The sequence below is a fragment of the Canis aureus genome, chromosome 25 (genome assembly GCF_053574225.1).
Source record: "Canis aureus isolate CA01 chromosome 25, VMU_Caureus_v.1.0, whole genome shotgun sequence".
In the NCBI taxonomy this organism is placed as follows: Eukaryota; Metazoa; Chordata; class Mammalia; order Carnivora; family Canidae; genus Canis; species Canis aureus.
In genome coordinates, this window is record NC_135635.1 from 36,997,339 (window position 1) to 37,025,096 (window position 27,758).

General features: G+C 35.9%; 2 protein-coding genes across 4 annotated transcripts; one reads left to right on the forward strand and one right to left on the reverse strand.

Moving 5' to 3' along the window:
* Positions 1-1,157: 1,157 nt before the first annotated feature.
* On the reverse strand, positions 1,158-27,393 carry CLEC1B (C-type lectin domain family 1 member B). 2 transcript variants are annotated; one of them, XM_077871097.1, is made up of 9 exons: positions 27,283-27,393; positions 27,023-27,157; positions 22,036-22,208; positions 8,405-8,698; positions 7,699-7,797; positions 6,345-6,464; positions 6,040-6,191; positions 3,297-3,403; positions 1,158-1,473 (listed from the first exon to the last, which is right to left on the reverse strand). In XM_077871097.1, the coding sequence occupies exons 4-9, from the start codon at positions 8,604-8,606 to the stop codon at positions 1,329-1,331; spliced, it is 825 nt and encodes a 274-aa protein (XP_077727223.1). In that variant the 5' UTR covers positions 8,607-8,698; positions 22,036-22,208; positions 27,023-27,157; positions 27,283-27,393; the 3' UTR covers positions 1,158-1,328. The 2 variants fall into 2 exon arrangements, with proteins under 2 accessions (XP_077727223.1, XP_077727224.1); XM_077871098.1 differs by lacking the exons at positions 22,036-22,208; positions 27,023-27,157; positions 27,283-27,393 and adding an exon at positions 16,711-17,141.
* On the forward strand, positions 17,035-24,611 carry CLEC12B (C-type lectin domain family 12 member B). Of its 2 annotated transcripts, none has more exons than XM_077871096.1 (6): positions 17,035-17,220; positions 18,748-18,846; positions 20,808-21,026; positions 21,531-21,685; positions 22,081-22,196; positions 24,393-24,611. In XM_077871096.1, exons 1-6 carry the CDS (start codon positions 17,127-17,129, stop codon positions 24,454-24,456), a joined length of 747 nt encoding a protein of 248 aa, XP_077727222.1. In that variant the 5' UTR covers positions 17,035-17,126; the 3' UTR covers positions 24,457-24,611. The 2 variants fall into 2 exon arrangements, with proteins under 2 accessions (XP_077727222.1, XP_077727221.1); XM_077871095.1 differs by having other exon boundaries at positions 17,038-17,220; positions 24,306-24,611.
* Positions 27,394-27,758: the final 365 nt, after the last annotated feature.

Below are 27,758 nucleotides of genomic sequence, written 5' to 3' on the forward strand. Positions count from 1 at the left end.
ATGCTTGGTACTGTATTTAATATTTTATATATTATACTAAATGATCCTCACTATTACCTGTGAGTAAAGTAATAATATCAAGCCCATTTCATAAGTGAGGAAACAGAGTAATTTAGCAAAAGCCGCACAGGGAGCAAGTTCTAATGTAATTTTTCTCAAAATATATTAAAACCAATTTGTAGCTTTGTCTCAGCCTTCCACTGAGAACCTTATGCATTTGTATTTGAACATCTGTATGCTTTAACAAACATCTCAAGTGAGATGTTTCAGAATCTTATTTATAAATTTTGTTACCACCAATGTAAGAAGAAAGAGTACTTCAGGGAAGCTGTGGGAAAGAAATGCAATTTTTGCCTATTATCCTATGAAAGAGTGCCTCTCCACATATCTATAAATTCTTCATGAATTACTCAGCAAAAACCAAGCATAGAACTGTCAGGAAAAGATAAAACATTTGTACTTGCTGTTTTGTTAACTTGCCTATAGACCTTGTTAAGAAGTATTTTTCTTATTTTTAAGCACCATCAAGTTTTTTGCATAGAAATTTTGTTTTCCTTGTGCAGAAGGAAACTTTATTTTCTGTGCTGTTGAATCTGACTGAAGGTGGATTCCAAATCACAATTGTGTAATGTTTTACAGATCAATCATCTCACACAATTGGAAGCAGCTGTCTTTCTGTTTTTGCTGAGCCGGGAACCGTGTTTGGTGCCAGGCATACAACAGCAAATGGGAAAGTCATGGTGTTGGCCTTCATGGGACTCTGATGTTTTATTAGATTGTACAACTGTAAAATAATGGGTGTGATTCTATCTGAAATGTGAGAAAATGAACGTTAAAGTGACTACATGACTAATTGGTCCACGGTTGTACATTAAGTAATCATACAATCTAGATTATTCTACTTACTCCAAGTTTAGTATCCTTTCCATTACCTTATGCTGTCTTTCAGATTTAGGTATTTTGCACAGCTTAAGCCAATTAAGTTCTAACTTTTCTTATTTCAATTTAAAATGTATATGTTTATGTCTGAAAATGCGCCAAATCATACCATGTTGAGATGATTAGGAATGGAAGAGAAGAAGAAAGAAAATCCATGGAAACAGAACAATTGAGAACCAATGATCATAGGCTTCTGGATGTATAAAGAAGAAACAAAGTTATCTTATCCCTTGTTATAAAGGGATATATATATATTGAAGTGGTATTGTTAGAAAAGATAATGCAAAGGTGACTCCAAGGGAAATAAAGGGAAAATTTTATGGCTAGCGAGTTCTGCATCCAGATCTTTCATTGTAAAATTGAGCACTTGTCTATGACATCTCTTTGCATTAAAGTAGTGCGTCCACATTCACCATGCCTGCCTTTCTCTCACATATTAAATAATGTTTGTTCTTGCAGACGGTAGTGTAAATTTTCCCATTATAAAAATAAGCACAATTCATATTTTCTCTTTCGTTTCCAGAAAGCTCAAACCTGTGAATGGAAAAGACAGAATGAGTTCCTTCGAAAGCTATATAAACAGTCAACAATTAAACTCTGTGTGAAAGTATTTTGTTGCACAAAGTGGAAACAAAAAGTAGGGGGATTAAAGCTAAAAGACACATTCAGATCATTGATGAATTTTCAATCTGCTTCGGAGAATAAAGTATGTACATCTGAGTAACTCAATAGCAATTTACTATAGCAGTGATTAAGCAACAAGTGAGCAGTAGGCAAATAGGTGTCCAGAGAAAGAGATGGATGGGATGTGAAATGATAGGAAAAGCTTTACTTTTTCATCTTTTCATGGAAGATAATGCTTTAGTTCTGCCTTGAAGGAAGGGTAGGATTTAGATCAACAGAGAAGAGGTGAGAGACCCTATAGGTCAAGTAGCTGCACCAAGTGGGACTGCGCTTAAGGAAAAGTAAGTTGATTAAATACTTTTGAAATGAGGATTTATGCTACAAGGTAGCAGAGATAAGGCAGCACACTCTATTGTAGTTGCCTGTTAACTTGTCTATGTTCTCTGCTGTGCTGATTATAACAAGAGAACAAAAAAAATGTATATATTTAATTTATTCACCAAATACCTATGGGATACCCTCTATGTGCCTAAGTTTGTGTGTGTGTGCTGATATTGATAGAGTAAACAAGGACACGGCCAGTTCTACTAGGGAAGTTACATCATGGTAAGAGGATATTGGTAAGAAGCCAACAAATGGAAAATTTCAGAGAATGGCAAGAGAAATGAAATGGTTGTGATTACGGACTCAAGTGGATGTAGGTGGAAGGAGGTTAATTCAGTTTGTGCAATTTAAGTTGACCTCATTGAAGAAGTGATATTTAAACAGACACATAAATCACAAGGAGGAGCTAGCTCATCATGGAGTTCTGGAAGTGGAGCATTCTAGAGGAAAACAGTAAGTACAAAAGCCCTAAGACAGCGAAACAAGTTTAGTTCATTGAAAGCACAGAGGGTTCACCAGTTTGCCTTCAATATGGTGAATGAGTCAGCAAATGATAGGAAATAAAGCTCAAGATCTAAGATGTTTGCTTATAGTTGCATTATCCTTTGCTCCTACCCATAGTAAATACTTAATATCTGTTGAATAAATTAATTGAAAATTTAAGTAATGATCAGATTGTACAAGTTGTGGTTATCAGTGTAAATTTTAACTGAAGAGACATTACAGTTTTGATATACATGATGAGCAAAGGTCTTGAGATTGGATATTGGAAAGCATATTAAATACTCAGTGTAAATGCCTCCTTTGCTTGGACTGTCTGTAGAAGGATGGAGCCTTATGATATGAACATTAGAACCACCTTGTGAACGGTGGTTGCCTGATTTGTGGAGACCTCTGGGGTGGAAGAGTATGCAAAATGATACTGGAAAGTCAAAAGAATCCTAGAAGTAATCACTTTCAACCATCAAATAACAAAAATGATCATTTTGTTTGAAAAATATGTGAAGAGAATCAGATAAACCTAAACACACACACACACACACACACACACACACACACACACACACAAATGTTTCAATGGTAAATTTGAGGGTAGAAATGAATGGGGAAAATATCAGGAATAGAAATGGATTGTAACTTAGATTAAGAGTAGAGGAATGGGAGAGTAAGTTAAGTAGAACTGTCTTATTAGAAGTACCATGCCAGTGAGTGTGCTGCTGCATATATAGCACACAGTAGGGCAGAGAGCCACCTACTAACTTTTAAGTAACTTGTCCTCAAGAGGGTAGAGGATCTCAAGAATAAAGTTTTCTAGTTGTGCCTTGAATTCTGAATGTCCAGTGACTTACACATCTTTGGAGGGCACAGAGCCATCTTCCCACATCCAGATCTCATTAGGGTTCTTGCGGGATAATCCAACCCAACGAATAAATCCAGTCCTGGACTTTATGTATTTCTATTGCAAACACAGATATATATATAATGGTCAGTCTGCTTCCACAGTTCTTGTAACGGTGTAAAAACAAAACTTTGTGATAAGATCCTGAACCACAGAAACAAGTTAGATTATATGTCTATGTTAATGCTCATTAATTATATTTGATATTTAGAATTGTGCCAAGTTTATTTGTTTTAGAATAAAAAATTGCTTGTTGAATACAGAAAAAAATGTTCACAGAAAGCAGATATTCTAACCTTTCTACACGCTTATCTTCCATCGATTGAAGACAAGAGTTTCAAATAGTGTGCCAAATATCGCTCTTAAATAACATAGTAATAAACAACTAGAGAAGGAAAATGAAAAAAGAAATATATTGTTGATGAAACTTTATTATTCCCTAGATTTAAGTTCTACTTACTTTGATTTCATTGCTTAGTTCAGTCTGTAGTAGCCTACAATATTTACATTGGAAGTATTAATTTGTTTTAGTTGATTGAATAAAAGAAATTATATGATGTCTTTCTCAAAAGGATTACAAACAGCATTTGCTTTTTCTAATTTATACCTTTTTCTACTTAGGAATTATCACTACCTACTATAGGGTACACTGTACTTACTTTTCTATTCATTGCCTATTGCTTCAACTAGACTATAAGTTCCCTGAATCTAGAGACTTCTGTATGTTTTATTAAGTGCATTGGTTCAGCTACTGGAATAGTTCCAATGCATATTTGTTGAATTAATAAATAAACCAATCAATTAGTCAATCAATCAATCTATGGGTAACAAAATTAGAAAGAGTCAAATGTACTCTCAAACCTCCTAGAAAAACAGGTAGGTGAGAATGCATTCTTAGCAAGTAAAAAATGACTTGAGCTTCTTGACAAAAGTGAGGCACAGAATGGCATTCCATAAGAAAGTCACTTTTGACTGCTTGATTTTTATTTATTTGCTTATTTTTAAGAGATTTATCTATCTGTTTTAGAGAGAGAGACAGCAGAGGAAGGGGTAGAGGAAGAGGGAAAGAATCTCAAGCAGTCTCCCTTTTCATGGGTTTCGATCCCATGACCCTGAAATCATGACGTAAGCCAAAACCAAGAGTCAGATGCTTAACCAACTAACCCACCTAGGGACCCTGACTGCTTATTTTTTAAAGGTTGAGCTACCCCTCATCTTTCTATTAACTCTTGTTCTTTCTTTAAAATATACCCACATTATATACTTCACCATAAGAAGTATATTCTACTTGAAATTCACCTATTGTTTCTCAAAAATGACATCACTTCCTCTTTCATTTATAAACTTCCAACCTGCCATCAGCTTAGAACAGCAAGATTCAAGACTTGTTTGTACGTCTTCAATTAATCTCTTATTGAAGTTGAGATTTTAGGGTACTCTCATTTTGCTTGATCAGGAAGAAAGTCAATTTATTTACCTGAATATCTTCTCTATGAATTTGAGTTCACAAAAAGAGTTAGTGGGTGGTACAGCAGTTAGACTAACAAGGAGCACAAATGATCATGAGTGTCACTGGAATGATCTCCTCATGTCTGGTCCATTACTTTGGCTCAGGAATGTATAAGTCAATTTTTTAAAAAAAGATTTTATTTATTTATTCATGAGAGAGGGGCGGGGGGCAGAGACACAGACAGAGGGAGAAGCAGGCTCCATGCAGGGAGCCTGATGTGGGTCTCAATCCTGGGACTCCAGGATCATGCCCTGGGCCGAAGGGTGGCACTAAACTGCTGAGCCACCCAGGGATCCCCGTATAAGTCAATTTTGTTGATCAATTACAGCAGTTCTGAAGAATATGACTGGCTTGACTATTTGAGTTCATTTTAATCTCTGCACACAACCCAAATTCAGATCTTCTACTTGCTTTCATTTTTAATATACAGAATGTGAATAATTACCACATTGGCAGCTATCGGTTAAGTACTATAAACAATTTCTGCCTTTCAAAAAATGTTTTAATAAATCTATTATTTGGCAGGAGGGAGACTCCAAGGCTTGGTTTCTGATTTGCTCCAGGATTCACAAAAAAGAGAAAAGCTACCTTAAATAATAAAGGGAGAGTGCATGAGTGAATGTGAACATATTTCACTTCAAAACAGAACCTTTGTTAGAAGCTGTCCAAGAGGAAAAATGTGGAAAAAGAGACATATTTAGTAGAAAAATTTCAACCGAAATCCTGTGTATTTAACAAATAAAATTGTTCCCAAAACTATGGAAAAGCCTATGAAAAGGTGGAGCCTGAGTCATGGTTTGTTCAAGTTCAACTGTTGAACAATTTAGCAGAAACTGAGGACTCACGTGATATTTGGATGACATTTCTATTTATATTTTACAATGGTATTGAATTTCTTTATACTTTCAGATTCTTTTATGAGTTAGTAAATGCAATTAAAGGAGTGGAGAAAAGTGAAATGGCTTGTCACAGAGATAACACCAGAACTCTAAGTCTCATTAGTTCATTTTACTCTTTTTTACTCTTAAATGTGGTCATTTCTACTGGGCTTGATGAGGTTCTCAGATTAGCAGAGATTGGAAGAAATGAGGGAAAAAAGTATGCATATATTTTAAAGTCAAATGTTTCACTTAAGATTCTTCTCCTTATGACTCCAAAGTATTTGACACAGGAATCTCCTTACCAGAACCTTCTGGCTGGTGATCTTCAGCAAAGTAGCATTCACGTTAATACAGTACTGCTTACTCTCCTCCCATGTCAAGTTGTGCTTGAAGAATCCATAGCAACTATCTCCATAGTATCTCCAGTTTCTGTCACATGGGCTGCATTTATGGCCTTAAGATGAAACCAAGCATAGGAGTCCATACTTTTTACTTTTGCTTTTCCCACATGTCGGTGTTTCCTGTAGATTTCCAGGTTCCCTACAGATAATATCACAGAAATACTCCAGGGGGAGGGGAGATGAAAAGGTTACAAAACCATACTTACGGACATTGCTCTTTTGTTCCGACTGTTTTATTAAATATTGGCAGAATTGCTTTGCTAATTGGTTCAGTGTTCCTGAGACATTTTTATTCTCCACTTGTTGGTAGTTTTGCTCTGTAACAGCTAGACGAAAAAGTTAGATAACAATTTATAATCCGGATAATAATGGTGATGTGCAGACTTTTCAATGAACTTTAATTTCAGTAGAATTGTCAATCTGTGAAGTGTTTCCTAGATACACACAAGTAAATGAGTACTGCAAAGGGGTCTGGGTAGTGGGCGGTATAAAGAACAAATTAAGAACTGTGCAAAACTGACACCTGATGGTAATCCAAAAGAAGAGGTAAACTATGTGAAGGAGACAATCACAAATAAGAAAATGCCATGATCAAATTACATGCCCAAAGCAGATATTTTGATATATCTTTGTTTTGATATTTCAGAAGTGAATGACCTCTGTTATTGTTTTTAAGATTTACTTATTTATTTATTTATTTATTTATTTATTTATTTATTTATTTATTTATGAGAGACACAGAGAGAAGCAGAGATACAGGCAGAGGAAGAAACAGGCTCCCCGTGGGGACCCCCAATGTGGGACTCGATCTGGCAACTCCAGGATCATGACCTGAGCCAAAGGCAGATGCTCAACCGCTGAGCCACCCAGGTGTCCCAATTTTTTCACATAATATGAAAATATCCATTTATTTTAAAAATACATATTGATTTCTTGTTGCACTCAAAATACTGTGATATTCAGAAGAATAAAAAAGATGGCAAACAAAAGATTCTACAATATCTTGTGAGAAAATAAGCAAGCACACAAGCAACAGCTACATAGATGGTAATGTGACATTGGAGGGCTTTTAGATTTATACAAATCAAAAAATAGATACAGTAGGTGGGATATAAACTGCTTCTGAGTGAAAGTAAATGCATTCATTAAATAAAGTGGGAAGGAGGACATTGTAGGAAGAGGGAATAGAATGAGCGAAATTTAAGACAGGAAAGAGGATGTGTTTGTGAAATAGAAAAGTCCACATTGGCTGGAACTGAAGATACACAGGATAGGGAGAAAAAAATTTGAAAAGATTGTGTGGATCTAGGCTGAGGGGAATCTTGAAGACCAGTTTAAAATTCTTGAAAATAATTTAAATTGATACATCAAAAAAGTGATTTGAATCAGAAGGGAAAAGTCAGAGTTCTCCTTTATTGGGAATGTCTTGGCAGCCATGTATAAGGTGATTGAAGTAGCAACAAATAGATATGTAAGGACAATTAAGCTTAGTGGTATACACCAGGATCCTCAGGTATTTCTTTCCTCAGAACAAATCTTTTGCAGTGAGTCAATACTTACACATTATCCCCAGAGTCACCAGCCCAACAATTAACCCCACGCACAAGATCAGCAGAATCAAAGCCATCACACGCCACAGAGATGAGTTATCAGAGTCAACTGTAGGCATACAATAAAGATGTTAAGGGGCAGGCAGTACGGCACAGCTATGGGGCAGCATCACCCTTACCCCTGCCCTCTCAAGACTTTCTGAGTGATATAAACTGCCTCATTGCCAGATCTTGCTGATGTTCCTTTGGTGATCATCAAGTATAACCCATTCCCATTCCACACATCCATCCTTTTCTAATGGACTAATCCTGAGTCAAAATACAACTGTTAAGGCTTTGTATGTCTTTGCTTTGTTTTGTGCCAACCCTGACAAAATACTTGCTCTTATAAGCAAGATTGAAGAATCATATCCATTTGCTGACAGCTTAGAAAATGAGGTTATAAAACATTCTTTCCTCTTCTGCTGTTGGTTTCTATCCCTTCTAGGAGTAAACTGTATAAGCCTTAATGTAACGTACCCTGTTTTTATCTTTTGTGCTGATATTCTAAATAAGTCTGCCTAAGCCAATGCAGCTGTTACTCAAATTCTGTAGTGCAGGATGGTCATCAGGAAAATAAAATAAAACTATACGTGCTATTGCTAGTAGAGAAAGGGAAGTAGAGTTGACTTATTTCAATAATTAACTTCCAAATTGCTGGCTCTGGATATTCTTACCTGAGGTGAGAGCTGATTTTCGGGTTTTAATATTTAAAGTGATGTATCCATCTTCATCCAGCATGGCTTCCTTTGGACTGTAAGTGAGCTCAGGGTTCAATGACTTTGCAAAATTGTGGTGTCCACTTTTATAGATGTTAGTGTCTGTCAGTCTGTGATCCTCTCTCTCTGGTAAGGTGGGGCCGTGTGAGTTGGGGCACATGTTTTTTGTTTTGTTTCATTTTGTTTGTTTTTGTTTTTTGGATTTTTGCTCTTCCAGGAAGCCCTTTCATAACTGTTGTGAGATACATGGACCTTGAACATAAAAACATAAAAATAATAACTTGCAGTAAAGGAGTAAATATGGTATTTGTTTCCTGTTTTCTTATCTTCAACTCTGAATAAAGGAATATCTCTTTATTATGTCCTTTCGAAGAACAAAAGTTCATTCTTCATCTTAACCTTAGTGGAGTGTAAAGCATATTGTTTCAATGAACTGCTTTCTGATGAAAATTCATGGATAAAACATGGGCAGATACATAGTCTATTCCATTGTGAGGAGCAAGTCTAATATAATTTGATCTGATATGAGCTAGAGTAGGTGTTTCAGGGTTTTGTTAAAAGGTGCCATTCCTAATTATGACATAGAATTAGTTCAAATTTTTGCATCTTTCACAAATTATATTTTTCAAAAATTGGAGGACTCCACAGGAGACAGGTTTCATATTGCTTGGGCTTAGGCATGAGAGAAAAACAATCTAATAAAGTGAAATAATAGGGAGTTATTGATTATTGCCTTTTAGTAATATTTTCACTTTAAAGTGAATTTCCAGCGATGCCTGGATGGCTCAGTGGTTAAGCATCTACCTTCAGCTCAGGTCGTGATCCCGGGGTCCTGGGATCGAGTCCCACATTGTGCACCCCACAGGGAGTCTGCTTCTCCTTCTGCCTATGTCTCAGCTTCTCTCTGTGTCTCTCATGAATAAATACATAAATAAATAAAATCTTAAAAGAAAAATAAAGTGAATTTCCAGGAAAGGAAAAATCTTCATTAAGTGAAATTGTGTAATTTCAGGTATAGTGGTGCTTTGATGAAGAGCTATTTGTGGAAGGGATAGGTTCCTAGTGCCCTTCACATCAGAATGTAGTATGTATTCCACACATTTAACTATAAAATGGGTTTTCAAATTGTTATTGTAGCTCACATTGAAAAGAGTTATAATAATAGCCAGAGAAGTCTAACTTCTGTACTAATGTAATAATATTAGTGAGGATGTTTTGTCTATTTTGTTATTAGGATAGCTTTTATATAGTTTTATAGCATATATATCTATATATATATCTAGATAGATATATCTATATATATCGATATCTATATATATAGATATATATTTGTCAAATCTCATAAAAGTACTAAAAATCAAATAACCAAACTTAAACTCCACACCCATTTTTTTTTTTTTTTTTTTTTGTCACTGGGTTTTATATTTCAGGTAGACTAGTTGGTGATTCTCAAACATAAGAAGGGTAAATTCAGATAGTTTTTCTACCATTAATTTATTTATGCTTCTGTCCATGTCATTTCTGATTCAATCAAGGTGGACTGTTCGCTCCTCCTAGCAGTACATGCTAACTTCTATCTCCTAGCACAGCCTGGGAACTATTTTAACCCTCCTTCTCCTCTCTGTCCACTTTTATTCACACTCCAAATTCTGAGGCTTCCCTTCCACCTTTATTCCTCTGTTCCATATTGTCACTGTCTTACACCAGTTTTTCCCCCCTAAAATATACAGAAATCCTGAAAAAATGTGACTTAGTGACAGGAAAGAATGTGGAGGGTTTAGTTCAAGCGATACTTTTTCAATAAACCTTTACTCTGTTCTCTTAGTAACCAAATATGTAACTTCTGAAAATTTATAGTTGAATTAAATCAAATATGTAAATTCAAGATCCATGGACATTTGGAAGCTTTTACAGCTATTGTAAACATTTTCATGTTTACATGAAACTTTACAGAAACTCTCAGGAAGTATGAAACATAACAGCTTGCTTTGTTGTGGTTTCCACATTCTCTAGGTCTTGGTTAATTGGTTGAGTTATAAAAAGTAATCCCATTTATTCTTGCAAATCACCAGAAATATACCGGGCTTACTTGATTCATGAATGCTTAAAACTATATGTTTAATACCAGATGTAGGTAAAGCTGAAACCTAAGCCTTAGATGATATTCTTCCTATAGTTCAGCCTCTGGACTTTCTTCTTTTTGTTTTTTCCCCTTTTAATGATTACAGTGTATCATTGGTTTTTGGATCTTTGATAACACTAGGCACAGGTTGAGGTTCTTATGTCCAGATCTATGTTCCATAAAAATATATTTGCTCTTATTTGTATCTTCCAAACATGGCTTGGAGTTGTTAGGAAATATGCTGGGTGAATACTGAGTCTCTCAGGGTCAAAGCAGCCCCTCATAACATTAGTCTTCAATCTATTTTCTTCTTCTACACATTCTATAAATACAAGCTGAATTACTCAGCAAAAATTAAGCAGAGAACTGCAGGAAAAAGAGATAAAGATTACCAACTATTCTTTTTCCTTTTCTAAAATCCAGAAGCTTTGCTAGATATCATTTTTTTAAAAGAAAGCTTTACCCCCAGTGGGGGCTCAAACTCACAACCTCAAGATCAAGAGTTGCATACTCTACCAACTAAGCCAGCCAGGTTTCCCTTTGTTAGTTATCTCCCTACAAAGTCTGTAAACACCCTACAAAGTCTGTCATCGGTATGTTGTTTCTGTTTGTATATTTTATTGCCCCTCTTTTCTTGGCTTAGTAAAGTATAACTAAAAAAGTCCTTTATTGAAAATATTCTGATAAGTTTTAATTTGGAATAAAAAATCTTTGTTTAATATTTTAGAGATTAATAGGCTTTTTTACATAAGTTATCTCTTTAATTTAAAAGCAAATATTCTATTAATTTAACTATTTCAGACACTGAAATTGGCATTGAATATTCATGGAGAAAGTCATGGTACTAGTCTTTATGGAGCAGTCTTAGATTTTAGCTATCTAATCTTTTTTTTATTTAGTGTTTAGATTAACTTCCCTAACCCCACCATATGCCAGCCTACATTCCTATCTCTCTCTCTTTCTTTCTTTCTTTCTTTCTTTCTTTCTTTCTTTCTTTCTTTCTTTCTTCTTTTTTCTTTTTCTTTCTTTCTTTCTTTCTTTCTTTCTTTCTTTCTTTCTCTTTCTCTCTTTCTTTCTTACTTTCTTTCTTTCTTTTTCTTCTTTTTCTTTCTTCTTTCTCTTTCTTTCTTTCATCTTTCTCTTTCCTTTTTCTTTCTTTCTTTTTTTCAGAGAGAGGGAGCCTTGAACAGAAGTAGGGCAAGGAGGAGGGAGGGGGTAAAAAGGGAGGGAGAAGGAGCAAGAATCCCAAGCAGACTCTGCCCTGAGTGCAGAGCCTAATGCAGGGCTCAATATCATGACCCTGAGATCATGACCTGAGCCAAATCAAGAGGCCAATGCTTAATCAACTGAGCGACCCAGGTGCCTCTCCTGTCTCTTTTACTTGTTTCACTCTTTTCCATTACCTCTCTCTCTCTCTCTCTTTCTCTCTCTCTGTCACACACACACACACACACACACACACACACACAGAGAGGTATTTTTGTCATGTATCCCCAAAGAATGTATTCTATGCTTTAAGATAGTGGCTGGCATACAGTTACCATCCAGTACATATTTGGCAAATGAATGAACATATGTACAAAGTGCATTGCCATCCTGATAATACCAGGTAGAAAGGGAATGTTAAGGAATGTGGGGACATTTCTATGATCATATTTCTTGTAAAAAGCAGTACCATATACCTAGTTTCCAAGTTCTTTCCACTACATTATAAAGTCTTTCAAATATAAGTATTGCCCAGACTCCATTATCTATGTTTATAGCTGAAGAATGAGTAAAAGATACTAGAATCACAATGACAATGTATAGACTCAATGAGAAATTAGTGGAATTCATAATATTGTGGTAAGATTGTTCAATATATAATGAGGACTAGTGGATGTACAAAAGAGAAAGGCCAAAGAAAAATGATGTTGACTATTATGAATGCTATGATATGTCTCTAAACTGAAAAAAAATATATAAAGGAAGGGAGAATTTTGCAGCTGGTGATAATCTTTTTCAATTTTTTGTTTGTTTCAGAGACAGAATTTGATGATTCATCAGTTGCATACAACACCCAGTGCTCATTACATCACGTACTCTCCTTAGGGCTTATCATTCAGTTACCCCATCCCCCCACCCACCTCCCCTCCAGTAACCCTCTGTTTCCTAGAGTTAAGAGTTTCAGCGTTTTAAGGCACATCACCTTTATACTAACCCTTAGGTGCATTTATCAGTGATTTCCTGTTGCCTCTCAGTCCTCTGCATTAAAATTGTTAGTTCACATTTGACTTACTAGCTTTCTACATACATACCAAGTACTGTTTATCTTTGAAAAAAGCTAGAATTTCCTGTCAGGAAAAAAAAGCAAAATTAATATTTTCTCTTTCATTTTCAGAAAGCTTAAACATATGGGCTGAAAAGTGGAATGTTTTACTAAAAGTTAATGAGCTAGGGGCCCCAGGTGGCTCAGTCAGTGAAGTGTCTGCCTTCAGCTAAGGTCGTGATCTCAAGGTCCTAGGATCAAGCCCCACATTGGGCCCTCTGCTCAGCAGGGAATCTGCTTCTTCTTTTCCATCTGTTATCTCTCTGGCTCTCACTCTCTCTCAAGTAAATAAATAAAACCTAAAAGAAAAAAAAGTTAATGAGCTAAGCAATGAATAGCTATCAGATAACAACTGTGGCAGAGCATTTTGTTACAGAGTTGAGAAAAGGGAAAAATGTGCCAGATAGCATCTACCACACTGAGAAGTTTATATGCACATAATATCTGTAAAGTTAAATAGTAATCAAATGGAATAATTAAACCTTGAGTTAAGATTTGAAGGAAAGGCAAAGGTTACATAAAAAGAGAGAGGAAAGGAGTACTTTTTTATTTTATCAGGCAGGGCACACATCCAAAGTTGTGGAAGTATGAGTGAGTATGGTGCAATCAAGGAAAGCAAAGTGATCAAGTATAGTGAACTGAGGATTCATGTCACAATATTGGGATATAAGATACCCCGCTAAAGTCAGTATAAAACATACACTGCAGGGATCATTAATTGATCTATTATTTGAACACACATTTATTGATCACTGTGTGTGTGTCTCAAGCACTATTCTATTTTCTGATATAACATGGTAAACAAAACATAAAAGTTGTGTTCTTATTGAACTTATATTCTAGTGGAGGGTGGTGAACATAAATAGCAAAGAAACAAAGAAATAAAACAGCAAGATAATTTCAGATCATGATAAGTGTTATGAAAAAATCATATAATAGCTCTTTATTAGTGAAACTTGGGGGAGGCCCTGGTTGTGTTCATTTCACTGGACACATAAATGTTGATCTGATATTTAAGGTAATCAATCTGCCTGTATAGCCCTTTATTTTAACCAGGATATTTGATTATCCTGATTGGATGAATATATATTTCAACATAAATTAAAAAAAAAAAAATCCCACAAATAAATTCTATCTTGTATTTATCCTCTAGCTCCTCCTTGTGGTCATTTTTTGTTGTTGTTCTGCTTTTATCTTTAGGGCTTTGATCCCTCTGGATTTAATCTTTATTTTCTCCATTCTTTGTTGTAAATAGTTTTGAATTAACTTCCATTCTGCCAAATCTCTATCCAATAGAGACTCCTCTTTAAAGGTGTTCTCTGAAATAGTCCTATAATACGTGAGAATGGAATGATCATGGAAGAATGGAGTTAGAGTATAATTTCTTATTGTATAAACTCAGTATTACTTTTAATGTACCCCAAATCAACAATACTTCCATATTTAATACCTGAATTCCCTTGCTTTCCACAATAAACAGTATTTTCAGGTGGATTTAATTCATATGAGAGCAGCATGAAAGTCAAAGCTGATTCTGAGTTTTGGGCTTAGGAACTGTGTAAAGTTTTCATTTACTAAGATGGAGAAAAAGAGAAACCACTAGGAAAGAGTTGTTTTTTATTTTTTTTAATTTTATTTTATATTTTATTTTATTTTTTGGATGTGTTACATTTAAAAATCCTAAAAAATCCTATAGCATATGTAAATAATATGCCAAGTCTTCAGTCAGATATTTGGGCCTAGTGATCAAACCCTGGCATGAAGATATACATTTGGAGATCTCCTATGTATGGCTGTCACTCCAAGCCATGGATCTGGAACATCTCATCCATAGATGAGCAGAAATGGGACAGAGGGCCAGGAACTGAACTCTGGACCACAACAGTATTTTGAAGTCAGATAAAGAGGAAACAGCAAATCTGAGGGAGGATTAGGTAATGAAACGGAAAGAAGAAGATAATGGTGTTTTGTAGAACAGTGTATTTTGGAAGACACCTGAGTGGCTCAGCAGTTGAGTGTCTGCCTTCGGCTCAGGGCGTGATCCTGATCCTGGGGCTGGGGTCTCTGGATTGAGTCCCACATCAGGTTCTCCACAGGTAGCCTGCTTCTCCTTCTGCCTATGTCTCTGCTTCTCTCCATGTGTGTCTCATGAATACATAAATAAAATATTTAAAAAAAGAATAGTATATTTTGGAAAAGAATTTAAAGTTAAAGGAAATAATTATATCAGATCCTGCTTATAGGCTGAGTAAAATGAATCTGGAGAAAGAGCCATGGGATGTGTCAATGTGAAGGTTAATGTGATTTAGGAGAAATGTCCTAGAATTTGGTAGATGACTGCAACAAAGTGTGATATTTGCTAGTGTAATCTGATAGAATGAGCTAAGATATGATGGAAGTTTTATAGGGAGACAAGGATAAGCGGTGATTTCTAAATTAATAAAATTATAAGCTAATAATAGATAATAAAGTCTTTTAGAACCATAATAACAGTAAGTATGTAGAAAGTATGACCAATCCTTTCTCTTATAGAAATTATTAGCAACGAGGTGAGATTCTTCATCACTGTTTCACCCAAATATGATTTCGTATAAGATTGTAAGAGGTTAAATGTTTTCTTAGGGAACTTGAAAGTAAGAAAGAATCAGGGCAATGAAAATGAAAACTCAGTCTTTGCAAATTTGGTGAAAGTGAAAGAGAAGATAGAAAAACATCCTGTATTCTCATTTTCATAATCACATATTCAATTTAATTTTCCTCATGTTGATGGTCTCTGTGTTTACTCAGGTTATGTAGAATAGAAAATATAAACATAGATTTAATTAATTCCACATCTTTGGCAGTGGAGTTTAACTGATTATGACTCAGAGCCTCCAGACATTTTTTTGATGCATCAGTTTGGGAGAAAAAAGAATAGGAAAGAGAAATACATGCATAATTATGTATATAGAGATTATACATAAATGTTAGTAAAGAATTATTATTTTTACATTTTCTTTCTACAACCTATTGGATATTCATTCACACTCCTGAAATAGGTGCAATTTATTCTACTTTAACCAAGATAATCTTTTTTAAAAGATCATTTATTTATTTATTTATTTGGCAGAGAGAAAGAGCACAATTCATTCCATCTTGAGCAAGATACTCTTTTTTTTTTTTTTTTTTTTTGAGATTGTTTATTATTCTGAGCAGGGGCTGGATCCTAGGGTCCAAAGGCAGATGCTTAACCCATCAAGCCACTCAGGCACCCTTGGCTAAGATAATCTTCATACAGAGGTGGATCTTGGGAGGTTTGGGATCAGTCCTCCAGCCATCTGAAAATAAAAACCTGCACCAAATCATCTCCAGAATAGGCATGTAATCTTCTTCTTCCCCCAAAGGAAACTTTAGGAAAGATTCATTCATTCTCTTGTTCAGGTATGGCCCTAAAATATTTTCTGAGTTCTGTTAGTTTGCTATTGCTCCATTAGCCAAATCCACAAATACAGCAGCTTAAACGACACAAATCTATGGTTTCACAGGGCTGTGGGTTAGAAGTCTGACACGATGCGGGGGAGGGGGGGCTCAATCAAGGCTGTGGGCGGGGCTTGTGTTCCTTTCTGAGCGCTCTATGGGAGCCCGCATTCCCCTACCTTCTGGCCCACATTTCTTGGTTCTAGGCCATCTTCCTCCACCTTCAGCCAGCAAAACTGTATCTCTCTGACCGAATCTAGGAAAGGTTTCCATTTTTAAGGATTCAATTGGGCCCATCAGATAACGCAGGATAATTTCTTCATCTCAAGGTCTGCAGTCTTTTTCACTTCTGCAAACCCCCTTGCCATGTAAACTTACCATATTGAGAGGTTCTGGGGATTAGAACACGCACAATTTTGGTGAGGGAGCTGTTATTCTGCCTTCTGCAGGTTCTCAACAACGATGAATTTTCTTATAGAAATTAGTAAATTTTGCAAGAAGTGATGCTGGGATTAGAAGTAAATGCAGTCCTTTAAGAGTCTTCACAAGAAACAATGCTGAAAGAACAGACTGAGATCTATGATATTCTGATTTTTAAAGAGAATATTTGACTTCTCTAACTTTCTCTGCAAAAAGGCTGATTGTCATTCTGTCCTAACAAAGGGGCAGTGGGGAGTGTCTTGGGTCAGTAGAGTATGTTTATAAAAGCTCCCAGCCTTGAGAAGAGCACTCTGTTCCTGGGCCTGAAGATTTTTGAAACATTAATTACATAATTTATAGTAGTGCTTTCTTCTATGATGTCTGAAGAAGTGACTTACGCGACACTCATGTTTCAGGATTCTGTTGGAGAGAGAAATAACCGCGATAGAAATTACCTAAGGAATAGAGGTAGGAGTTCAGAGACAGCAAGATGTGACCTTGGGGGAATGAAAGGTGGTAAAGTTTCAGTTCCAATGCTAGAAAGTGATATGCTGTGGAATCTCCAAAATAGAGCAGAGTTGTGGAATATATAGTAGAATGAATGTTCCCAATTTTGGTGAGAAAACATGCGACTTCCAAGACCACTTGAAATTGTGTGATGTTGCTATATTTCCTAAGTTCTGTGTTATTGTGAAACGTTGGATGTAGGAGAAATTGAATTGGAGTTAATAGAATTCTTTTTACAAATTAAGTCGTTGGTATTTATAATTTCTGAGATGTCAGGTGAATATTCTTTTAGTAGCCAGGTTGGAGGTTTCTAAAATAGAGAATGTAGAGGGAATTTTTCTTTTAGAGGTACAAACAGCTGAAGAGAGAAATGGGAGGATGAGAGACTCAGAATTAGACAAGAGACAGTTTCTGTTTAAAAAAAAAAAACTTTTAGTGAGTGGAAATTCCTAGTATAATTAGTAGTGTTGAATCAATAATAACAATATCCATGTAGTACTTTATATGCATTATATATATTTTTATCAAAATATAATTGTGAAGTGGATGGAATAATATTAGCAAAATTGAGTCTGAAAAAAAATCAAATGATGTAATCAAATTCCTACAACTGGTAAAAGTCCAAACTCAGTGCTAGTCTTTTAGCTTGTTCCTTTATACCCTATTGGAAGAAATATTGATCTCTATGGTCAAGAATCAAATTTGATATACCAGACTATATCCCTTATTTTCAAGAATCTGTTGACAGTTCAGGCTGTTTCCCCAAGTCATCTAAAATATTGGAACTACTTTCTCCTTCTCTTGGATTTATTTTTTACAAGTGTGGTTTGTGGGCTTAATTTACTCACTCAAGATTGTATATACAAAGGGAATGAGAATAGGCTTGTCATGGGTCTAATAACAGTGGTTATACATTATTCTTTGTTCGTTTAAATTATAGCTGTAATCCTTGAGAGAAAAAAGTTGTGGGTGTGATGTATGTGATAGCACACCTGGAGATTTGCAATCAATCTGTCTGAAATACTGGGCTAGATGCCATTAGATCCTGAATTAAGAAATATTGTAGATTAGACTGCACATTCATTTCGTCTTTCATTCTCTACTCATTTATTATCTGCTAGATGATAAATAGACTGGATAATAGATAAAAGTAGAATACACAGTAATACTTGCCTTGTGGAGGTTTGTAATCTCAAAAGCATGAGATCTCTTCTATTGTCAGGATCATCCAGAGAAGCAATTTCCACAACATCTCATACATGCATTTAGTGAATTTAAAGAAGGGTGTGTTATGATGTAAAACAAAAACCTAAAAATTAAGAGCCACTCTTAAAGGATAGGAGAATGTGGGAAGAGAAATGGAGGAGAACTGATGATGGGGCCCTTATTGCATATCATCTTAGGTATTTTCTAGATGGAACATTGAAGAAGTAAGAGAAAAATCAACAACTCATCTGTAACCACAGTTTCTCTGTTGGCTTTCTTCAGAGTATCCAGCTCCTTCCCCCATATGGCGTCAGGCTGCCCTGAGTCTGCTTACTCTTTGTCTGCTGCTGCTGATTGGGCTAGTGACCTTAGGTATTATGTGTAAGTACATTTTCATCAAACCCAAGAAAAGTGATTAGGGAACACATTTGTAAACTACGTAAATTTGAGTTTGATTATACTATGTGATCATGTTCTCCTGCATTCTCCCAAGGCTCTAAGATAAACAAGCAGAGGACTGATTTTATTATTATGAGGATTTTGCCCTAGATCTATTGTTTTTTCTTTATAAACTAGACTGGGTCATGAAGACAACTTTAATTTTTTTTTTATTGGTTGGAATAAGGAGCTTCTATTCTGCATAGACACACATCCACTTATTACCCCAATGGTAAGAAACAGGGAACCAAGAGAGGTGGACTCAAGGAAGAGCATGCTGTTTTATTCACCCTGAAGACTTAGCACAAGACTGGCTTAATTTACTCACTCAAGATTGTTCTAGTATAGAAATATATTACTTGCTATAAATGAATAAGAGATACAAGCAAGGAGGAATAGTGCTTGAGATACCTCACCCTCTATACAGAAAGTGGAACCACTTCCATGTAACAATGGAAACTCCACTCCCAAGCACAGTAGCCAAAAAAGGGTATTCCCTTGCTTTAGACCCATCATTGAGACATCAGGGTTGGACAGGATAGGGAGCCCTGAACTAACAATAAATGGAAGAACGTCCTGAGAATCCATACTCTGTAGGATATTGTTAAGTATATGATGGTCAGAGTAGTGAGTTGGTGCAATTTTCCCTTTGAGGGGATGTGCAGTTAAGAAAGTTTATTTACTGAATGATACTGGCATTTTCCATGCTACTTTCATTTATTTTACATATGTAGGATTTCATGAATAATTAGAATTTAGACATACCAATTTGGATGTATAAATAGGGGCTAATGATGTAGAGTCTGCTTCACCCTTTGCCCCTTCACCCTGCTCATGCTTTCTCTTTTTAAAAAAAGATTTAATTTATTTAATTTGACAGAGAAAGAGAGCACGAGTGGGGGAGGGGCAGGGAAGGAGGAGAAGCAGGCTCCTTCCTGAGTAGAGAGCCCAATGCAGGGCTTGATCCCAGGACCCTGGGATCATGACATAAGCCAGAGGCAGACACTTAACCGACTGAGTCACCCTAGTGTCCAAAAATCTTAAAAAGAAAAAAAATGAAGATACAATGATACATAGTCATTGGTTCACCATGGAAAGGTGAAGACTTTTATGAAGTGCAGTGCTTTTAGTGCAATGACTCTTATATTTACCGCGATGATGAATTACCCAAAGTGCTAATTAAAAAGGCAGATTTTGGGGTGCCTGGGTGGCTCAGTTGGTTGTGTCCAACTGTAGATTTTAGCTCAGGTCATGATCTCACGGTTATTATATCGAGCCCCACGTCAGGCTCCATGCTTAGTGTGGAGTCTGCCTGAGATTCTCTCTCTCTCTCTCTCTCTCTTTCTCCCTCTGCCCCTACCTCTGCTTACTCTCTCTTTCCAATAAATAAATATAATTTTTAAAAAAGACAGATTTTATGGCTCCAGAACTAGAAACATTCTAGTATGGCATCAAAACCTATATTTAAAACAAAACCAAATATGTGTGTGATTCAGATAAAAGTAGTCTGCACACCATATTTTGAGATACCCATTTCCTTAAAGGATTCTGTTCCTATTAAAATAACAATTACATGAACCAAATCTAAATAGATAAAAGGAAAATATTTCCACTAAAAGAATGGCAAAATGCCTGGCACTGCCTTAGGTTAAATGTCAAAGATATAGGATTATAATTCATTATTTTAATACAAGTATAATCATATTTAAAATATTAAAAATTATAAGGATGAGCTCCAGTTTGCAGTCAAAAGGCATCTGGTGTGTTTCTCCCAATACTTCAATTATTGAGAGCTACTCATGAATATTAAATAATGTGAGAAATATTTCTGTGTAAAGAGAATTAGCTGTGGCTATAATGAGAATGGGAGGATATACGAAGTTGTCTCCTGTTATGTCTTGGAGTTTTGCAGACATCTAATGAAATTAACTCAGATTCAGAGAAATTAAGTCAACTTCAAAAAATCATCCACTACCAGCAGAATAACTTATCCCAGCAGCTGAGCAACTATAGAAGCTTTCCCACAGAGGAGAAATTTCTCAAATCACAGATTTCCAGTCTATTGAGGAGACAGGAACAAATGGCCATCAAACTCTGCCAAGAGCTGATCATTCACACTTCAGGTATTTAGCACCTACTTGCCAGTCAAATCTGTTGCCCCAGTTTGCATTGATCATGTGAGTTACCTCGTAGCATGAGAAATTGTGTTCTCCAATGACCTCTAATGATATCACACTAAATCTACAGAAGACAAGAGAATATATCAATTTATTTCATATTTTTAAAAACACAGAGGTGAATTTGGGAAGTGTCTTGGAATGTTACCAACCTGGATACTTCGGCTTCTTATTTTGTGGGCTATTTTTAGGTGACCTTAAGTTTTAAGAAGCTAAAACTAAAGCTGGTAATTCTGACCCAGGAGACCGAGCCCTGGAGTGAGAATTTCAATCACTGTTGTCCCAACCCAGGATTGGAAGTGATTTCATTCTCACAGTCTCCTAAAGCAGTATGGTTTCAGAATGCTGGGTCTCAGATCCCTCCTCAGGTTCAGTTATTTCGTTTTTAAAACGCTCCCAGGCACTCCAGTGTTATTTAACTTGTACTAATGGGTGTCATTTCTTTTTCAGACCACAAATGTAATCCTTGTCCTAAAATGTGGCAATGGTACCAACACAGCTGCTATTATTTTGCAACAAATGAGGAGAATACCTGGACTAACAGTAGAAAACACTGCATGGACAAGAACTCCACCTTGATGAAGATAGATAGTTTGGAGGAAAAGGTCTGGTTGAATCTCCTTCACTGGTTATAGATATTCTTTTTTTTTTTAAGATTTTCTTATTTATTAGAAAGAGAGAGAGAGAGAGAGAGAGAGAGGATGAGCAGGAAGGGCAGAGGGAGAGAAAGAACCCCAAGCAGACTCCTCACTGAGCATGGAGTAGAAGGTGGGACTCGATCTCCGGACCCTGAAAACCAAGAGTCAGATGCTTAACTGACTGCGCCACCCGGGCGCCCATTTCCTGGTTATGAAAATTATTCCTAGCATAGAAAGTAAAATAGGTGGAATTTCAGACTCACATAGTAGGCATTCAGTGCGTTTTGAGTGAGAATTAACATCTTACAACTGCATACCCGAATGTGGCTCTCACATAACACTGTTCCTGTTGTCTCTCTCAGGATTTTCTGAAGTCACAGCCATTACCCACACTCTCTTTCTTCTGGTTGGGCTTATCATGGGATCCATCTGGAAGGAACTGGCTATGGGAGGATGGCTCTGTCCCCTCTCCATCCTTGTAAGTCTGTAACTGTTAGGGGGAGAAACAAAAGAAGCTAAGAATACTAAAAATTGGAATACTAAGAAAATCAATGTTAATTGTAAGAAATATAAATCTAGATACAAAAAAAGACCACAACATACAAAGAAAAGAGTGCTTCAGTAAGAAATCATGAAAGCAAGAGTACCTAATTTCGTGTATGTGACAAACTCATGGCAAGACACTGAAGCTTATCAATTAGATTAAATTTACTTTTTTATTTAACAAAAAAAAATACACTTACTTTGCTCAAAGTAGTATATAAATATTAGCCCTATGGTAAAAACACTGTTATATTCCTATTTTATGGATGAAACAGTTGTCATAGAGAGATTAAATAACATGCCCAAGGTCACTAAACTCCAGTGGCCAAATCAGAACTTGAATGCTTTTATGAGCATAAGTTTGTGCTCTTAGCTATCCTGGCTCTCCAATACTATGGTCACAAGGGTGATGTTTATCCTAAGAACATACATTAACACGTTTATTTAAATTCAATAATTGTCAGCCATTATCTAGTAGCAAGTAAGTCTGAATTGATAGAATAATTTTAAGAAATATTTAAAGTACATATAGAATATATGAAACTTTGAAAATTACAGTTTTTGTGACTAAAGTTATAAAAAAAATAGATACCATCTTAAAAATATGGAAAGGAACACATAGTTTATAATATTCTCCAAGCAACTACAAACTACATATCTTGAGGAACACAGTTCATCACAACTATATTAAAATGATTCAATTATATTTGTATTCTTAATATAATATTATAATATAATATAATATAATATAATATAATATAATATAATATAATATATAGTATTTGCCTATCACATGAAATACAAGAGCATTGTCATCTTTCTGGGTGTGTTAAGTTTTTCTCCATCTCCCTTCCCATCATGTTATTCCCCCATACACATCCCTCCTGATTTACTCAGTGCATGCTGTCAAAGTTTCCTTAAATTGAGTTATAACCATTCATTTACTTCAAGGATTCTGGGCTACAGCTGTGACTCTTCAAATTCCCTGAATAACAATGATATGTCTAGACTTTTCTCCCTAGATATATTTTATCTTCACCCATTTCCCACAATTTTGTCATGGCTTTTTCTACTCACACCAATTTCTCACTCTCTAACTACCACCACTACTAGTCATGTTAAATTGATGAGTCTAGTTTCACACAAAAAATCATGGTGACAAACATGTCCAAAGTCATAAACACACAATCAAAAATGACAGTTGCTTCTTTGTAAATGGAGCAACACTGGGCATGAGATGATTAAAAACTAATCTGAGGTGTTCTGCTGGACTGCAGATTTACAGAACAGGACTGAGATACCTGTAAGTGCAATTGTTTCCACTTTGGGCTTTAAGAAGATGGATCCCCTCTCCCAAAGGAGTTTTCATCATCCCTCCACTCACTCCTAGTGAAAATATGGAGGAGGTGGCCCCCTGCATCAAGGTTAGGAATCTGTGGATACTGACACCCTGAGGCTATGGGTGTCACACTCAGGGTGGTGGGACTAAGCTTTAGAATCATGTTCCCCCCCGGCACCCTCCCCAAAAAGAATCATGTTCTCTACTGATTAAGGCTGCTTCTGGCAAGTGCATACTCCAAGAGGAAGATTTAATAGGCCCAGCCATGAAGTAAGAAAAGAATATTGCAGATCAGTTGAATAAAAAGGCACATAGGGTATTTACACCTGATAAGTGTAATTTTATAATGATTTTTTTAAAGATTTCTTTATTTGAGAGAGAGAGAGAGAGAGAATCTCAAGCAGACTCCCTGCTGAGCATGGAGCCAAGGGAGTCAGACATAGGTTTGATCCCATCACCCTGAGATCATGACCTGAGCCGAAATCAAGAGTCAGATGGTTAACTGGCTAAGTCACCCAGCAGTCTATAATGACATTGACTTGAAATGAAGCATTCAGATTTGCCAGTTTTAAGAACTTTGATATGTTATGGATATAGAAGTCTCTCAAAGTTCAGATAGATAGTCTTTGGAAACTGAGAACACTGAATTGTGATTAAATTTCAAATATGAAATTTGTAATTAATTTTAAGTGGATTAATTTTCAGATTCAGCACTAAAGAGTATGCCCAGATCAATGGATCCAAAGGTTGTGCCTATTTTCAAAAAGGAAATATTTATATTTCTCGCTGCAGTGCTGAGATATCTTGGATTTGTGAAAAGATGGCTGCGTTAGTGAAAATTGAAGATTTGGATTAATATACTTCTTCCAAATTCACCAAGATGTAAGGGACTTGTGGTTAAATTCATGTGAAGAAAGAGAAAGCTACTCTACTAGAGCCAAAAACAAATGAAAAAAAAAATGACTGTGTATTTAAACTACCAGGCAAATAAACTTCACAGAACATTTTCCACTTCATTGTCTGATGCCTTCTGGTATGGTGTTCTGGTTATTGCTGGAGACCCTGGGGAAAAACTCCTCTATGGCTCTATTATTCTATCTCAGCATCATTTCACAGAATTCCTTTTCTCGAATAAAGGATTCTTTTCCTGCTTTGTTATTACATATGCACAAGTTCGCAGGGGTGACATGTATATATTTAGCAGCCAGTACTGACACAAGCCACAGCACTGGAAGGGCATTCAGGAGACCCTGCTGTGATAGTGGTCTGAGGGATTCCTGGGTAGGGGTCCTGATGACTAGAGCAGCAGCACTATGCCAAATATTTCAGAAATATCTTAACATCTTAGCAAATGGTACCAAGTGTGTACCAAGTGTACCAGTACCAAGTGTATGTGTGTGTACCTAGTGTACCAGCTTTGTAATATAAGTGTACCAAGTGTACCAGCTTTGTAATATAGGTGAAGTATTACACCATTTAGTATTTATATCCTCATTTATTTAGATAAAGTCATGTTGAAGTTATTATTTTGGTAATCTGGATATTATTAACAGAAGTTTATAATCTTTCCATTGAAATGTTATTGCCTTAAGAAAAGTCCTAAAAATTGCTTGAAGATAGTAGGACCATTATATTTTATTTTAAAGAACTTTTTTTTTTTAACATAGTTGGTCAGCATCCCTGAACTTAAGATGTCAAGCCTTGTAAATCTAGAGCTTGCGAGTTTTTCTGGGACAAAATTGCTGATTTAAGAATATCAGTGAAGGAGGTAGTTTTCTTTTGCTTATCATATAATTGCATAGCTATGTATAGGCCAAAGGAAACAGTAAACCAACCTGCAGTACTGATTTGTTTAAATCAGAGATCTAGAATTTGGAAAAACTGGTATTATCTGAGTTCTAAGTGAGGTGCATTTCAGAATATTTTGACACTTCTTTAAAAGAACATCATCATATGGACATCTGGTAGTGTGTTACTCTTAAACTTTTAAAATTGTGAACTCATGGACATTTTACATATGCACTAAGAGAAACTCTGGAACAAAAGAATTAAAGTTTAATGTGAAAATTATAAGCAAAATATATTTAAGTACAAATATTAAAACCTAGATAAATATTTCATCATAGTTCCAGCGAACAGGCTTTACTAATTATCATATAGGACCAAAATACAACTTACATAAACACAGATATTTTTAAAAAGCAACTTTACTCTTTCATTTCTTTAGTAGCTTACTGTCATTGTCATTCTCACAAAGATAAAATTATTCATTAAAGGTCAACAACTGTACTTGACTCCCACACATTTGGGTTTTTCTTTATTCCCATGGGAAAGATAATTTCTTCTTTATTCTTCTATTTCTAACCATAAAAAGATCTGCTATTAATAGTTAAAATATCTTTGTTGGTTATTTTGTTCCTATAAAGAGGTTACATTTTTGTTTTTTTTTTCCCCCTGGTATCTTTTATCTCTTCATTCTTCTCTCATGCACACTCTGGCTTTCACACTGACTAAAAGAGAACATTTCTGTCTCTGACTTCAGAGGGGCTCTGGAGTTCAATTAGATCCTACTGCTCATAAATATCTCCCTGCTTTTCTGCCACCATGATGTCATCTCTGACAGCCTTTACAATGGATGAGTAAACCTAAAGCTCTTCTTGAGGATTCACTAACCTCTTCGTCAGAGTAATTTAGCCCTCATTGCTTTCTGGTGCCTTGGTTTATGAGACATGGCATATGACAAAAATGTCTCTCTATCTCTCTCCCTCTTATGCAAAATACCTAGGAGATATCACACACGCACACACACTCACACACATGTACTGTCATAATTCCTGGGGAAAGGCCACGTTTTGTACTTATTTTGGGTAACTGTCCTTCCTTCATTGAAGAGTTACATGATTTCCAAACTTGTCTTCATGTAAGATTTATACAGATAGTCCCCCATAAAAGGACAGATTCCTGGGCCACTTCTTACAGCTATAGACTCAATGACTGGAGGGCAGGACTGCAGAAACTGTAAGTTTCACAGAGTCCACTGCTGATGCTTAACTCAGCCTGGGTATTTGACAATGTTTGGATAAATGACTTCAATACTACCTTCCTTGAGTAAGTATGTTCAGAGGCAAAGGTAGTGGAACGAACCATCCTTGAGCATTGAAGGCTCTTTCATTTCTGTCTTAAAAACATTTATATATTTTTTATTTTATTTTTTCCAGCTTCCTTGAGTTATAACTGACATGTAACACCGTATAAGTTTAAGATGTACAACCCAATGATTTGATGTATGTCTGTAGAGTGAACTGATGTCCGCTATCAGTTTAGTTAACACATCCATCACCTCAGTGGATGGCTCTTTCTGCAATGTTAGCAAAATTAGTTCGGTTCGTGTAGGCCAAATTCGGACAAAGGTAATTACAAACCTCAGCTATTTCATTTTTGTAACCTTGTCCAACAACTCCTTAATGCGGAGATTGGTTGGGGTGGTCAGGGTAGACAGGTGTCACACAATGTGATCTCTCTGGCCTTGTGGAAATAGTTCTCAAATCAGCTGGACACTGAAATTATACAGAGGAGCTTTGAAGAAATGCTGAGGCCTGAGATTATCCCACCTCTTAAGACTCTGAGTTAATAGATCAAAGGTGTGGTTAAGTTATTGAAAAAAAATTTAAGCTACTCTTACAATTCTAATTTTCAGCTAAGGTTGAAAACAACTGCACTGAAATCATTCTAGTGACTATTAACGTTGGTGTGGGGCTACTGCGTTGGTAAAACAGCCAACCTTCCATCATATATTAAAAGAGCAAGTGAGTTAGTTCCACTGCTGAGGATTCCATGGTGTTGGGACAATGGGCATTATGACTGTTACCCAAAGCTAAGGTCAAGGTTGTAATCGAGGCTGCATACTGACCAGTTTATGTAATCATGCTTGTACACATTTGCTTATGTATAGATAAAGAGGTGAAGGACTTATTATTAATGCTATTTTCCTCTGGGCAGATATGATGGTAGTAAAATTGGACAGGAAGAGGACATAATTAACTTTAATAATAAATTTAAAAATTCAAGTTACTCTAAGGAAAAGGCCATCTGTAAATTCAGGGGACACATTCTAAGAGAGGACGAGAGGATTGAGTTTAATGTCCCAGTAGTTTTGGG